We start from the raw sequence: 16966 nt of genomic DNA, 5'->3' as shown, positions 1-16966 counted from the left end.
GCTTCTATATGGCCATCACACGGGCAAAGCATGCTGGACAGGGATTGGTTCCTGCAAAGTAACCAAGCCAAGCCAAAATGCATGGTGTACAGCAAATGCCGTGTGATTTGTAAATGTGTATAAAGGAAGAAGTCGTCTGTGTAACTTTTGATGCGTGGAATGCCCTATATCCACCCCCTATGCTTGAGTCTGATCAAATCAGCATAGCTTTGCTTTATGCCAAATAAAGGAGCCTGACTGATGAAATCCGGAGTTGAACAGCATGTCTGGGATCCCAGAGAACTGGATGACGTGTTTTCTCAGAACTGGACAAGGTGTTCTGGATAAGCTGAGTGGAAAAGGTCTTGGGGGGAATCCCAACACTCAGGAACAACTCATCCACCAGATATCACAGGGGAAACTTGAGGACAAATGGACCTTGTTTTTGAAAGCCTCCAAGCCCCATACAATAGGCTATTACTCTACTTTCCCATTGCAGGCTGGGGTGTTTTCAGACTAAACAAACCCATGTAACCCAACCTTCACCATCAGTTAGGGAGGTGGCTTGTGCAATGTGGTTAATAAATAAAAAGTTAAGAAAAATGAAAAGCCAGTCTCATTATTAAAAAAAAGCTATTCTTTTGCTCTGGGCTTTTACAATAATAAACTGAAAAAAATACAACATTAGAGAATGCGCTACTTCTAGCCACTTCATATTTCATTTTGCCTCTCGCTTGTCTATTTATTTCACATCTTTCTTAATTACTTCTCAACTGTAGAAAGACAACATTATGCACAATGTGTTTTAAATATATACTCCCTAGCCAAAATAACTTCATGGATTGTCTGAAATTTCAAGCTTCCCACTAGCAAGCTTAGAATAAAATTCAAAGGGAGTGTTGTCTAGTAGTTAAAACAAGGAAGTCAAGATTCTTTGGTTATCTTCCCTGCTCTGCTGCAAAGTTTCAGTGTGATTAACCTCTCTGTCCTTCAGCTTAGTGGGGTACCATACTCCAGATATATGTTGATATACATTGATTATATGATAGGGTTGTCTACAATAAATGGGAACTGGATTCGATGACTCAGGAGATCCCTTGTAGTCCTATGTCCCATGTTCCTAAATATAGTATGAGTTTTAACTAATTAACATTTGTACTGTGCTTTGAAGATGTAAAGCAGGATCTTATTATGGTTCTTGGAGATCCTCAAACAACTGTAAGCTCAATTCTTCTCCAATGGAGTCATTCAATTGATTTCAATGGCAGAAGTCTCAAGCCCCATCTTAGTCCTATTATCTAAGTAAAGTATTAAAGTATTATATCCGCTATGTGCAGTAGTGACCCATCATGTTATTTAGGCCCCAATCATGCAAACAGGCATTCGTGTGCATGAAGTTATGTGCATAAGTGTTTGCTGGACTGTGGCCCTGGTTTGAACAAGTGCAGTTTTCAAGGACTTTACTGGGCTTACACCAGGGTTGAACTTTTGTCCTAATATGCCTAGCAGGGCCTAAAAGTGGATATGTTGTGAATTTTGTATATGCTGAATATTAAACTGATCTTTGGATTTTCCAGGAGCTGCGGCTCAGATCCAGCATTTTTTTTTTTTTTACTGCATGCAAAGTTTCTAATGGTCAGATACAGGTGCTTCGGACTCACAGCACTGTGGTTACCCAGATATAGCCTTCCTACTGAATACTCTATCTGCTTTTCATTTTACTTTTCCCCAGATATATTAGATTACATTTTTGCCCGTGTTGTAATTTTCTGCCCATAGTTCTCACTTCCGTAAGAGCTCTCTCTTGCGTTAGTTTTCTGTCCTCGTGAGTGTTTGCACCGCATCCCGATTTCATGCCATCTGCAGATTTTACTTACATGGTTAGTTTTTATCCCCTTTCCCCCACTTGATCATTAATGAAGGTGTTAAATAAACTGGACATGACATCACACATCTTTCAAATGAAGTGGGGAGGACACTGATTTAGCATTGGTGCAAAGTTTTGAAATGACAGCCATGGGAGAGAGAAGTCCTTATTCTGGCCATAGGAAAGGTGCAGCATGAGCAGTGTTAGAGCAAGCTTTCTTGTTCTGTCCTTCCAATGGGCCTTAGTCTCATTCTGGTGGGGCTACCTCTAGAGAAAGTAAGCTGTCTTCATTCCTGTTCTGTCCTCTGCCTCTGCAATGAGACTTTTAATAAAGGGCTCAGTTGTGTCTAGTTACATGATGTATTTGTATTGTTTACTAGTAGGTGCTGCTCAGTGTTGGGGAATGATGCAGAGCATCACTGCCCATTGGGACCCCTGGGAGGTACATTGCATCCAGAGGTACCAATGCCAACTGCTGAGCCCCTAACCTTCCCCTCTATTGCCAGCTCCACTAGTAGGTGCAGAAGGGTTGGGATTGTGACCTCACCTCCATCCTGCCCCTCTGTGTTCCTTTTTGTGTGACTATCCCCTACAGGACACTAGCAGGAAGCAGCCTTGTGCTAATTATGTGGTTAGTAGCTCTAGTAGCCTGGGGTGCACTAGAACAGGACCATCTTCTCTCTTTCTTCTCCTTGCATATGCATGGAGGTGCAGGCCACAATCTGGCCCAAAGACACTGATCTATGTTAATTGTGGTAGTAGGGTTCGGTGATGGAGACACCTCTCTACTGGGAAGTGAATAAATCTCCTTCCACAACTTATTTCATGCAAGACACTGAACATTTATGAGATTGTAGCAAGGTGGCCTACGGATGAGAGGCTTTTTCCATATTCTTTTCCCATTTTCCTGACATGCCTTCTCCCTGCTGCAGCCATCCTTAACACTTCTCTGAACTAGAGTGGACATCGGTGTCAATCAATACAGAAGAAATATTGCTACGGATAAGTTTGTGTGAACGTGATTAGGTTTGCATGGATGTCATGAGCTGCCTAGCTTGGTTCTGGCTCTTTCCCTAAGTTTGCCAATGTGGGGCAGGGTTTGGATCCAGGATTTTGGTTCAGCCCATTGCAGCAATAGGAGCCGAGAGCAAAGTTTGGTTCCAGGGCTGAACTTTTCCAGAGGCTGAAGGTCTTCAGAGCCGGGAGTTAGGTTGAGTCCCAGCTTTAGCTGAAACTATTTTGACTGGAGGATTCAGAGGTGGAGTTAGACACCCAGCCAGATCTGAGGAGTAGGGAGTCTCTTTAATATTTTCCAGTTGCACATGCTCTTTGCGTCTTTTTCACTGACTTTCCCTATCTCACAAAGAATGTTATTGAATTATATCAGGAGTGTCCCAAGGCCACTACTTCCTCCCTCCTGTAAAGTGACCTGAGTGAATCTGAATTCCCAATACCAGTGGCATCATTGACCTCTATAATTGTATAGATTTAGCTGTCTACCTACTAGTTCTTATGCACTGTCCATGACTTTTATATCTGAATCTGATCCATGCTCAGATTCCAGCTTTTCTCTGTAATCCAAGGAGTGTTCAGAGCCTGGCTTTGGTTCAGGCCCACTTCTAGTTCTGAGACTAAAGATCCCTATCTCCCTTTGCTCTAAAGTTCAGTAGCATCAAGCTGCCTGCACTTGTAATGATTGAAACCCCCTTAGATCCCAATTATGTGCTCCATATTCACATGGAGTAGCAGATAGGGGAATAATAATAAACTCATGTGAGTAAGTGCTACTCAACATGAGTAAGATTTGCACAACTGGGTCTGTAATTGGTGGGACTGTACCTTGAAAGTCACAGTGCTCTGGATAACTCCACCAGACAAGAGAAATGAAAGTGGGACGAGGCAGCTGGTGAGAGAATGTCTGAGACATTCATTCAGGGTGGCCAACTCTCAATTTTTGGTGTGTTTCTTAAAGCCCCAGCTCCTGGAGGCATGCCATTAGAAAATCCCAGCTTTCATCATGCCTTCTGTTTGCAGAGGAAAGCTTGAAAACATGACCTGAGTGTAACCTAAGAGATCAAAAATCCAAAGGCAAATCCAAAGGAACCTTTATTTTATTTTGTTGTTAAAGCTCATTACATCTAAGCCAATTTCATGATTTGGAGCGGGGGTGACGCATGATTTTTAGACTCTTGAGGTTGGCAATACTGCTGTCTTCTGTTACCGGTAGGGCAGGGTCCTGTTAAGATTTAGATGTAAAATACCTTCTCCTGGTTCACCCTGAACCCCCTGGTACCCTTCACATTAGGGCACCAGGGAATAGGAATGTGGAACAGTGAGGAACGGTATTCCAGCTCAAAGGCTGCATGCTACACAGCAGCCTGAGCTTGCTTTCAAACCCTCCCTTCTGCATCCCAGCCAAGCAATGTCTCTGTGCTGCCAGAAGATCACCTTCATGATGGGTATCTAGTGGAAAGCCTGGCAACCAGTCTGAACAGGGCCAGCGGTACATGAGCTTTTACTCTTGCACGCTTGAGATGTCAGATGGAACAAAAAGGTCTCTGCTCGGGCTGACTCAAGCCTGTCAAGTGTGGGCACCCTGTAAAGATCTCACCCCACTGTTCAGCCAGCCCCTTCTCCGCAATATGGTGAGGGAGTTGCATATGCGGAGCAGACCGCTTTGCATTGGGGAGGGCAGGCAGCGGAGTAAAGAGGGGGGTAGCTTTTCTGTCTCTCACTGTGCATCAGAGAGGACAATGTAGCACAGAAATACTGAATCCTGCGGGAGAAGAAGCTAGGCTTTCCCGTCCGAGAGTGACAGGAAAGGATGGTGATTATCTTCACGCCGTATCGTCTACTGCAATACAGGAGACTCTTATTCCAGGCACTTCTGTCAACTAATATGGACGTCTTCGAAACAGGAAGCTCCATTCCTGCAGGAAAAGGGCAATGTGAGGCTCTAGGATTGGACGTTCAATATGGGGCCTTGGTAGGCAAAGGTTAGGCATGCATGGGCCTGTGGCATTTCCATGTGGATTGAAGTCACACAGGACATTGGTGCCAGGAAGTAGTTCTTCCTCCATTCCTTGAGAAAAGGGAGTTGCCCAGATAGCTGCCTTTACTCTTCCCCCATGGTGTGGGTCCTGCAGCAGAGGATGGGATTAGGTGGCTGGGGCTTGTATCCGATGAGAATGGATAATTATAATTGCTGAGAATGCTCTATGAAAAACACCTGGGTCATTACTTTTTATTCCAGTCATGCCTAGTGGTCCCAACCCCTATCATGGCCTTGTAGTGCTTGGCACAGTACACATAGCTTACAATCTAAATAGACATGACATTAAGTATCATTATCACCATTCTACGGATGGGGAGCTGAAATAACAGAGAGATTAAGTGACTTGCCCAACATCACACTGTAGGTCTGTGGCAGAGCCAGGAATTTACCCCACCTCACCTACATTCTAATCCAGTGCCTTTTCAACACCACCATGCATCTTGAGTGGATGAGATTTATTTAGTCTGTTCCAGCCTGCGGTCTCTGAATTCCCTCAAAGGCAGTATGTCGATGGGAAATAAGGCCAAGAAAACCCCATCGCTCCACGGATGCTAATCCCTTGCCATTAGGAAATGCAATAACTGCCATTAGGAAAGGCAATAAAATCTCCAAGCTCTTGGTCTTCACCTTCAAAGCTCTGCATAACTCCTTCCCTGTCTGTCTCTCTGCTCTCATTTGATTCTCATTCCCTCTAGCTCCCTTTTTTACTTTCACTCAGTTTTGGTCTTGAGCCATCTTTCCTGATGTCTTTTTCTTTCTGTTAAATACCAGGAAAAAAATGGATTTGTTTTGGAAGAAAAGGGGTAAAAGAGAGAGAGGCAGATTCTCAGCTGGTATAAATTGTCATGAGTTCGTTGAAGTCAGTGGAGCTATGCCAGTTTACACCAGCCGAGGATCTGGAGCGATTGGATGGGTGTCTGAAAACTTTATGCCCATGGCTCATCTCACATCATTGTAGGCACATCCACTTCTGGTCCTGCGTAGAACCAAGATGTTTTAAGATGCATGAGAATGAAAAACAAGATGGTGGAAGTTTCTTGGGTTTTTCTGAACCTCAGTTAAATTTGTGGGCAAAAATTCAGGATGGTTCGTCTTTTATCCCAGTTTTCTCCTCTTAGCTACAGATGGCTTTTTGCTCAGGATGGTTCAAATTAGAGAAGGACCCAGTTAGGCAGGAGGCAAGTGATGCATCAGTAGTGTCTGTGAAAACCTGTTCACACTATTGTTATCTTTCCTACTCCTCTAGACCCGCCCATATATACATTTCATGCACCTATTGTATTATGTCATTAACCATAATTGTGAGTGCAGGGGCTTTTATTACACATTTGTGAAACTATTTTTTTTAAATGAATTTTCCTTTTGCAGGAAAGGTTGACATTTTAAAATTGCTTTCCATCCTGAATCGGAATGAAAAGCGGAAATATGGAAAATTTTCACAAAATGAAAAATTCTCAAAAGGTTGGAATTGGAAATGCCAAAATGGAAAGCAACGTGGCATTTTGAAATGATATTGTCTGGTTTCAATCAACATTTTGAAATGACAAGTGTTATTTTGGATTGACGTATTGAAACGGAAAAATGTTTTCTTTTAAAATATTGATTCAAAATGACATTTTTTTATTTTGACTCTCCTGACTGGAACATCGAAACATTTTGTTGAAATTGACTTTTTCCTGTGGAAAACAACAATTTTGACAAAACCACAATGTTTACTGAGAAATATTTTAATGTAAAAAAAAAAAAGAAATTAACAAACCACACGACAACTATTGATTCCCTGATTGGAGCCTCTATGAGTTACCACAATAAAATAGGCCTAACTTATTTGAAAAATGACTAGTGATTGTGGATGCCTCTGTTTCTTTCCTTGAGCCTTTTCTTCCTTAAAAAGGCTGATTTTCAATGGACGGATGGCTCAGAACTTCCTGAAAACTGGGCCTTTAAAAATATCCAAAGTTGGGCACCCAAAAATGTAGACATCCAGAAGTAACAGTCCCGTTTGAAAATTTAGTCCATAATAAATAATTATAAGCTCAGTTATAGCTGGGAAAAAAGAGCTAGATGAAATATTTTTGTGTCAATTTTTTTTTTAATTAAAAATTTCTTTTTGGGGGCAAAAATTTCCAGTTTCCCAGCAAAAAGTGGAAAATGAACTAATATTTGACGACTGAAAACTTTTTGGTTTTTGAAACACTCAAAAGAGGTTGTGGGAAATTTTTGAAAAAAAAAATTCCTTTCCAAAATATCTCTCAAAAACAACTGGCCTTTTCAATCAGCTCTAACCTGGACATTCCCAAAGACGGCAGGTGTTTGTATTAAAGGTTTTGCTTGTATCCCAGCTTTAATGGAAAATCATGACATCAAAGCCCTTTTCTGGGAAATTCACTCTTCACAGGAGTTAGTTCCCATGATCAAGAAACACTTCTCATTAGGCAACAGTAATAATAATCAAATGGAATGATCCCCCAGTTTTAGTTTAAAGTGATCATTTTATTTCCAAACTTTATTTTTGCAAAAGAAAAGGACAATTTATCTTTGCAGGAAATGCAGGCCAAGCTGGGAGAGAGAAGCTGAGAACCTTTCAGTTCATGATAAAAGCTGGCAACAAGAGTCTTAATAGAGTTCAAGTTTATTTGACTAATTCTTTCACCACTTGTCAGAGAACATAGTTTTGTTTGTGGTAACAAAACAAGCCCTTTCCTCTCCCATTTCTCCAGTGAGCAGTACAGGCACTTGTGGTGAGCACACATTACTACTAACTGTTATGATGTTTGCTGTCAAATTCATTTATTTATGCAACTGCTGTGGAAAAGCCTGAGGCCCATAAGCAGCCATGAAAGATTGCAGAGTCCTGGTGTGGGGTCATGAAAGGGAAAGCAAGGGAGCGGGGGGAGAAAAAAGCCTCCACTGGTTATGAGAAAGGAACTGACACAGGAAATGGTCACATATGGCACAGATTTATTGTGTCCGGTACTTCCCATTCAAATCTCATTATATCCACAGCTCAGAGCAGTGCATGGCACAGCCACATTCGTTTTGAGGTCTGGCATCTGATGAAATTACTGTTCTGCTTTCCAACCGAGGTGATGGCTTTATCATTCCTTGGCGAGAGAGCCAGAGATTGGAATAGTATTTATAAAGAATGCTGTTTGCTGCCCCTTGCCTTTCAATTAAGCCATGGGTCTCCGTTTGTCTCATGCTCAGTAGACAAGGTTACTGGTGAGGAGGAGGAAAAAAATCCTTCTGGGCTTTAAATACAGCTAAAGAAAAGACAGGAATAACTTGAGGGGAAACAAAATGGGAAAAGGTGTTGGTAGAGACAAGAGGAATGCACTGTTCTTTTCACTGTAGGGTTGTTTGCTAGAGTAGGATCGTTTAAGCAGCAAGATGGTTTTGTTTGCATTTTTCCCTCTTCAGTCTGTCTTCTGAGGGTGAAATTTTCCCCCTTCCCACAAATGCCCAACTATTTGAGATGTATGTGGCAAAATAAGCAGGGATGGGGGAATGGAATACTTATTAGTTACTGTTTGTATTACAGGAGCATCTAGGAGGCCCAGTCATGGACCAGAACTCCACTGTACTAGGCGGTGTACACACCCAGAGAACAAAAAGATGGTCCCCACCCCAAAGAGCTTACAATTTACTCTTCCATGGCGATGAAGTGTAGACCTTCCGTGCTATTCCAGCCTATGGCATGAAGGAACAGCTCGGTAGCATGAGGGAACAGACACAGTGTTCTCTCAGTATTTCTTTTTTGTTGTTGTTTTATAAGCCTCATCTTCTAGAGTATGTTGAACTTCCAGACTCGCCCTTCTCCCAGGCTTTCTGGGACGGTGTGAGTTAGGCAGCGTGTAATTAGGTCAAAGTGGGGAGCAAGTTATTTATCTGGATGGGATGCTGGGAACTAGGATAGTTTATAATTTGTTGCTGGTTTATTGGAAAAGAAATTATCGTTATCCTTAATGTACATGTGTTCCTTATCCTCTTTGTACAACGCCTAGGACAATGGGTCTGTGGACTCTCGGTGCTACTGTCAAACATAATTAATATTATAAATAATGCAAATCATAATGCAAAACATAAATAATAGTAATCTGTGTGCACAGATCACTGCATTCACCCATTTAAAAACAAAATATATTGTATTAACAGACCAAAGCAATTATTATATTTTTATTCATTAATTCACTAGAGAGAAAGGGTGGTCCAATGGTTAGGGCATTAGGCTAGGTCTTGGGAGACCAAGGGTCACCTCCTTACTCTGCCACAGGCTTCTTGTGTGACCTTGGGCAAGTTAATCTCTCTGTGCCTCATTTTCCCTCTGTGAAATGGGGATGAATAGAACTTCCACACCTCCCAGGGGTGTTGTGAGGATAAAGCAGTTAAAGATTGTGTGGTGCTCAGATGCTGTGGTGATGGGAGACACATAAATACCATAAAAAGTATATACAGATTTGTGCAAGTATATGTGTTAATATGGAATTGTGTGTGTAAGACCATGAGTGTGTGTACTGTGTGCATTCATGCTCACACACAGTTAAGCATTAATACATACACTTGCACAAGCATTTAACACTCTAATGTATTCGCACACACATCCCTGTCACAGATATTCACATGCATACATGATTATACAGGCTCACACAAGTTCACATGATCACACCAGCTCATGCACAGACAGACTCACATACTCATGCACACACACTTTGTGTGATTTTCAAAAAGGGCTTAGCATTGGCCTAACTGTGTCCCCATAGAAGCCAATGGGATTACTCACATGAGTGAAGTCGCTTGCATGTGTATGGATTTGCAAGATCAGAGGACATTTGCTTCAGTGGGACTTAGGGTGACCAGCTGTCCCAATTTTATAGGGACAGCCCCGATATCCGGGTCTTTGTCTTATATAGGCGTCTATTTACCCCCCACCCCTTGTCCTGATTTGCTATCTGGTCACCCTACTGGGACTCTGGATAGGCATAAGAGTCCAACTGTGTGGATCAGACTGAATGATCAAGTACCTCAATTTGTAAATTACTTACAGTGAACATTCAGAATGGAGATACTGAAGCCCTAGAAGTTGTTTCTCTGCCACAAAAACGATTAACACCCCATTCATTTCACTTTCCTGTCCTGGTAGATTTCTAGGATCCTAACTTTGGGCCTTTTGTCTCAAAACTGTACGTCAGCAGCTCAAAAGGGGGCCGCTAGTTCTGAGACATATTTCAAAAGATACACGCTGGGATGCCCCAGGTCAGTGAGTCACAATGTCTAAGCGATGTGCCACCTATCCCCTCCCCCACTCTTTTTTTATATTTGCATAGCCGTAATTGCAGTTAAACAAGAAAATAATAATGAGCAAATCTAGTCAGACAGAAACAAATTTGCAGTTTTGTTTTATTTTGCTTTAACCCCTCCCCCCATGCTACCTTTTTTGTTTTTGTCAAAAATCTCCTATATTTTCTATGGACTATGAATTGTGAAATATATCACGAAACGGGTCGAATTTCTTGAAGGAAATGGTGGTGTTAACCTGAAGGGAAAAACCATTAACGGTGTTGTATTTCATTCCATTTTAAATATATAATTTTTTTCACCCCATATTTTATTTGTTGGCATTGGGAGCTGGAGGAAAGACAGGAAACCTGCAAAGGACTCAATGTGCCTTTAAGTCAAAACATCCATTTTAAAATACTCTTTAAAACAAAAAACAAACAAAAAAAACCCCTTCTCTCTTGAATTCATTTTTCAAAATAACAGATACGGGATGTTATCTTCTTTTCTTCCCTAAGCAAAGAGGACCCACTTGGCGTATTTTTCTTTTCAAATGTGAAATGAGGTGGAAAATCCTCATTTCAGGACAGGAAGGACAAATACTCACACAAAGTTAATATTTGTCAGAAGCCCTGGAAGCCACCTGAATGTTTAAAAAATAAATAAATAAAATAAGCAACGTGATTCGATGGTTTATGAGTCTGCAAAAGGGGAATCTGCTGCCTGGGCAGGAGATAAATAGATAGGGAAAGCAAGTACACAACCCGATTACTCTGTATTTCACACATGCGCAGAAACACATCTCCACTATCCCTGTCTCACACACAGACTTCTCTCTTTTATTACACACACACACTTCTCTCCGTTGCTTTCCCTCTCTCTCTCACACACACACAATCTAATTTCAGCCATTTAGAAGGAGGGCTTCTGGAATTTATCACTGTTATTGTTTATCTCCAATGTAAATAGCACGTCAGCTCAATATTCAGTGGTCACTCAGTATTTATTAAGTCCTGTCCACTCTGGCCTTTTTTTCGAGGAAAGCCCCGGGGCAGATTAGCTGCTGCCCTTGACATGCCGTGTCACTTATCTATTCGCATTGATTATGAAAGTCAGCTGTGACCAGGCCTCACTTTTCCCTTTCTCCTTTCAGCCCCCTTTTACAAGCACCCCTGCTTGGGTTTTCATGAGCAAATAATCAGATTAGGCCTTCAGCAGCGAGTTCATATGGAGTTCTCTTTCTCCAATGTGCTACTAACTGAATAAACGTGTTTTGTGGTAAATTGTAAATGACATTATGATTACCAAGGCCAGCATGGGTTTCATTTAAAAGTGATCGAAATTGCAGGCCACAGCAATTGTGACTGGCAGATAAGGCCATTTGGAAGAAAGGGAGTGGAAGGCTATGTGGGGAGGCCGGGGAGAGCCAACTGAGACGTCACGAACCAGATCACAAAGGAAAGGAGCCGAGCAAAGCAAAGTCCTGGGGATGACAAAATACAAGCAAGGCCCATTCGTAGACAAGTGAAATGTCACTAGGGGAGGAGGGGGGTGACTCAGCTGTTTTCAGGAGAGCGAATGATGAGATCTGTCAGGCTTTATGGGTTGCTCGCTCTACAGTGCATGTTCCTTGTGCTCTGGAATAATAATAATAATAATAATAAAATATTTTTGTGCAGCTCTTCTATTTCTGCTATCTAAATGAAGCTGCTGCTCCCCCACCATATATTTACTGGTTAGGCACCTCTGCTGGTAAACTTGGAAAAGAAAATGGTAGATGACTATCTAAAAATAGCTGCTCCCACACAGAGGGTCTGATTCTAATCTCACTTGTACCTCATCTCCCGACCACATTAAATCAAGGCTGAAGTCTGTTTAATTTCATTATTTTCCTCTATGGCATGCACCACAAGGGCCCAGTCCAGAAAACATTTCTGTGCCTGAGTAACTTTATTTGAATCGAGTCCCGTTGACTTAGGTAAGGGTTTTCATGATCAGGGCCTAAAGCGGCACTAAACAAATCAAGGACAGCTTCTACATGAAGATATATAGTAATCCCACTTCATTATTACCCTTCTCGGCATCCTGTAGCTGGGAGTTCTGGAGCACCACTGTTTGACTTTTTCTTTTCTTCATTTGAATGTGTGGCCTTGCAGCAGATGTCTCCTTGTTCTCATAGTGTGGTGGAAAGCGAAGGGGACCACTCTATTAATTTCATTGGTGTCCCACTCTTTATATACTTTAATGAAGATCCTGTTTAAGGCTAAATTGCCCCAGTGTTTTCAGCCTCTCCTTTTATGCCTCTAACAATCTCCCTTGTTTTTCGTAACAGTACCTTGTTTTCCCCCTACTTTGTAAGGTTGTTGAGAAGCAGCCAGGAAACTGGACACTGTGGGCTTAGGTTGTAGCTGACCCTGCATGTTCACGCAGGGATATAAAGGGGAAGATGACTCCCACCTTTATGCCCAGTGCAGGGTGCAGTGTTGGGTCCAGTCTTTCTTCTGTGAGGTGCACTGCATACCCCATCTCCAGAGCAGGTGGGTGGGGAGGCAACATGCTTGCCAGCATAGCTACATAGTGTAAGAACAGGGAGGAAGAGGGTAATAATTTACTGCAGTACCAATTTACTTCCTCACTGTAGCAAAGGGGGAAGAGGAACCACAGTTCCTTCACTGAGATGCTCCTGGAATGCACTGCCCTTTATTATGGGCTATGTTTGTGAATCCATCTTAGTTCAAAGGACTGCTGGGGAGGGTAAGGGGGAAAGCAAGATGGTAATTCATGCCAAACGTAAAGGAGTTTCATAAAGAATACCAAAGGCGTGGCATGGTTTGCTGCCCTGCTATATGTTTAGACCCAGGACATCTGAGAGAAGCAGCGCCTGGCATCATCACACATAGCGGCATCAACACAGGAAGGTGTGCCATGCAAATGAGCAGTGTGTACTAAGGAAAGGTAAGCTCATCCCTTTGTTTATTTGTTAAACAGGCATTTACAGAGAAGACACAAAGTGCGCCTACAAGCCGGCTACACAAGGCTACTTCTGCAAAGACACTGACTATGCACTGTTGATCCTAGAGAGCTTGGACCCTGGTGCCGATGGAAGGAGACCATCTTCAGTGGTATCGGTGACTGGCAGTTTTGTGGAGACTTTCAGTAGTGCAGTTTCACATACATCTTGTCCCGCAGAACATCCACAGGCTTTCTATTCGGTCTTGCCATCAAATAAGTTGACTACGGTTTGCTTCTCTGGTCTTACACCTCTGACCTTAAGGCTCCACTTCATCAGTGGTCAAAACTCTACCAGACTTCTCCTAGCTATCTTCTACAATGAACCCCGCAGTATTCACGTTTTTATGAAAGGGGATTACACCCCACTAGCCACTTCTCCTTCCACCTCTTTCTTAACTAATGCTATGGCAGGCACCCACTACTTCAGCTTTGAGAACAACCTTCTCTACATCCTCCTTCATGGAGATGACCCCATAGAAATATACACCAGCTTTTCCCTTCATGCTGCTTTTACCATAGCTGAGACCATCGGAGAGGAGGGTCAAAGAAGGGTGGTCCATCGTCTGGCTGATTTCTTGCAGATTGGACGTGACCAGGTCAGAATCGTTCACAGTGTGCCAGGGAGCGAGAGCACGTTAAAGGTTATCTCAGACAATGTCGGCAAGAGAAGACATCAGTGCCCTGGCATAACGGCTTGCCCAGCCTTTTGTAACAGGGCTGGCTGGGAGAAAACCTGGACAGGAGCAGCAAGTGTCCGGGTTCTGCAGCCGTCTTGTACGGCTACCCCACTGAGGGTGCTGATTGTTGAAATTGGAGCGCCACCAGCCCTTTTGAGAAATACGCTTGTTCCCTCCTTGTCAAGCGAGAGGTTGAAGAGCTTAGCCAGTGCTGTTATCAATGCTCAGCAGACTGGGGATCTCCAGCGAGCCCTGGAGTTACCAATTGATACTTTAATGGTGACACAGTCTGCTTCAACATCGCCAGTAGGGGGCAGTGCCGGGTAAGTGGTCCATGTGTATGTATCCTTCAAAGCTTATTTACAATTATGTATTTATTTAAGATGTTGGTTGTTTAAAGGAGGGTATTTAACCAGTGGAACAGCTTACCATGAGAAGTAATACATTCTCCATCACTCAGAGGTCTTAAATCAAGACTGGATGTCTTTCTTTAAAACATGCCTTAGTCAAACCCAAAGCAGTTGGGCTCGATGCAGGAACTGCCGGGTGAACTGCTACAGCCTGCGTTATGGAGGACGTCAGACTAGATGATCATAATTGTCCCTTCTGACTTTAAAATCTATTAAACCAATGCATGTATGTATGTACTGATACAGTCCCAGAGATAGATACCGTGTGTTATAGATGAAAAACGACTGGCTCCTGTCCTGAAATGCTTAGAAATGTAAGCTCCGATGATGCAGACATGGACGCATGTGCTTATCTTGACTGCCATGAGTAGAATAAAGCTGCTCATGGTAGTAAAGTTGAACACATGCCTAATCAAGTGTTTGCAGGACTTGGGGCTTGGGAGGAGATCGATTATCTGTGGTTGCTGAAAGTGGAAATAACAGAGCCAACATAATGCAAGTCTGAAGGATACCCACATGTAAATGGGATGACCGTCGTCTTGGATGATGCACTGGGGACTGAACCAGGGGTGTCCAGAGCTAAAAGCACAGGCTACTGTAGCTTGAGGTGTCTTTAGCTGGGGCTGTAGCAGACAGAGCCCAGCTGTTACCGCTATGTCCATGACACCCACAGCACCAGTCTACATGTGAAGGGACAGCAGACCCTGCAGGGCCACTCATCTCTCCTCCCCCCTACACACATATGGGCAGACGGGAACAGAATCTTGGCTGTTCTCCTTTCCAAACAGCAGCCAGTGAAGCTGAGCCAGGGGTGGGTAAAGTGTAATCCGTGCCTTGTAAAGATCTGACACGGATTATTCCCCCCTGTGGAGCAGAGAAGAAATTATACATCTCTGAATCACAGTTCTGTTGTCTGGGTGCTCCAGTACAGTTTCAAACAACCCACCAGCAAAGAAAACAAAGAGGAGCTCTGCAGATGTGTATTTAAGTATAAAGCATGTTAGATGATGTTGCATTTCTGTACCTCCCATATCCTCTCCCCATTCTTTTTGTGATTGCCATCCCTCACTGTGTAAATCCTATAGAACCTGTGGAAAGTAATAGGGCTTTAACCAGTAGGAATCTATGGAAATGTATTAGGGTTCTATAGAAATTACTCTAAAAACCTATACTGTGTTATACAAAATGAGATCCTTTCTATAGGTGTTTGTTACTTTTTTTTAAAACCAGCCTATAGAGCAATGATTTAATTCTCTTTTACATTTTTAGGATGATTCACTAAATTCTACAAGATGACGCAGAACACATATAGAAAGGATCTTATTTTCTATTAAAGTCTATAAGATTTTCCCCTAAGGTTTAAGTCTTAAAAACTCATTCCTGAAAACACTACTGGGTGCAGTGTTTACTCTCATAAGCCGTCCCATTGAAATCAGTGGAACTACTCAATAATAAGCAGTACACCCAATACTAAGGGTCTTCTGGACAGGGGACCTGTGGGACACACTCATCAGTGGGATACAAATACACCACCAAACTTGAGGAAACTATTTGTCCTTCACTACTTGGATTCCTCTGTAGTGTTATTTATTACTCCCCATCAGTCTTGGACTTCATGGCATCACTGGTGACTTTGACACTTGTGATATAATAAGACCCTGGCTAACCTGTAAAATTAAATCAGATATTTCCTGTTGGGACATGTAATATCCCTCTGTCTGTCTCTCATTAGAGTCTAGACAATACACACCAGCACAGGCAGGGATAATGGGGTTGGGATAATGAGAGATGCTGTGCGTCTCTGGGTATTTTTCCACACAAGGGGGAAAATTTTCTTCCACACCTGTGTCCTGCAGAAACAAATGAGATTCAGAGATCTTTAGGGCAGACTTAACAGTGTACACCCCCACATGCAATGTCACTCAATGTCAGACCCACAGTTCTCCCTGCTTAGCAAAGATTTGACAACAGAGATTGGGGCGTCCTGTTCACAACTCACAACGAAGTGGGTAAAGGTAGCCCTCGGGACTCCGGCAGCAACAGCTCTGCATAACAGCACCATTGTTTATCACACTGCCAAGCCCTTTTAAAAATAATTCCTCTCTTGTTATTTTAGATGTTTCTTTGTACGGTTTCAATTAGACTACTTTGTTAGGGTCAATTCATACAGCTGATCGTGGATTCACCAAGGAGAGAGGGAGGTGATTGCTAATAGACATATGGGAGACAGAGAAAGCACAATAGTGATGTACTCTATATACTTGTGTACCAAGGGAGTGTGTGTTTGTGTCTGTGCGCACGCACTACACATACATGAGGAAATAAATGATTCTGTCTTCAGAGCAGGGTTTGCATAGTGCATAATAAATAGGGTCTGGGGTGCAATGTGGATAAAGCAAAATATTGCAGAGCTGCTCATTCAGTGAGCAACATCCATCCTTTCCACTGAACGAGGCAGGGGTCCTGTGGAAATAATAGTATGTCATCATGCGGTTAAAACTTGTATCATAATGCATTTGCACATTGCAAATTAATGGCTGGATTAAGGTTGCACAGACAAGCTGAATTCTGGCACTTCCTAACTTTTGGGGGCCTGCACGTGTAACTAACATTCTTTTACTGTAGTCTTTGGTGTGTAATTTCTTAAGTTTTTTTTGAAAAATGGAAATTCCATTGTGTGGAACCACGGGGA

The 16966-nt window shown here is 42.6% G+C and overlaps 1 protein-coding gene across 7 annotated transcripts in view; it reads left to right on the top strand.

Moving 5' to 3' along the window:
- The window catches only part of PKHD1 (PKHD1 ciliary IPT domain containing fibrocystin/polyductin), a 366705-nt gene that overhangs the window by 305632 nt on the left and 44107 nt on the right, over positions 1 to 16966 (top strand). For all 7 annotated transcript variants that reach the window (XM_067544968.1, XM_067544965.1, XM_067544964.1 and 4 more), the window contains one exon: positions 13164 to 14187. In XM_067544968.1, coding sequence (XP_067401069.1) covers positions 13164 to 14187 — 1024 coding nt within the window. The remainder of the gene's footprint in view (positions 1 to 13163; positions 14188 to 16966) is intronic.

This window comes from Emydura macquarii, unplaced genomic scaffold (genome assembly GCF_026122565.2).
Source record: "Emydura macquarii macquarii isolate MOO-44397 ecotype Brisbane River unplaced genomic scaffold, CSIRO-AGI_Emac_v2 contig_1041, whole genome shotgun sequence".
NCBI lineage: Eukaryota > Metazoa > Chordata > Testudines > Chelidae > Emydura > Emydura macquarii.
Note: the sequence above shows the minus strand (reverse complement) of the source record. Positions and strands in the feature narration are given on the sequence as shown.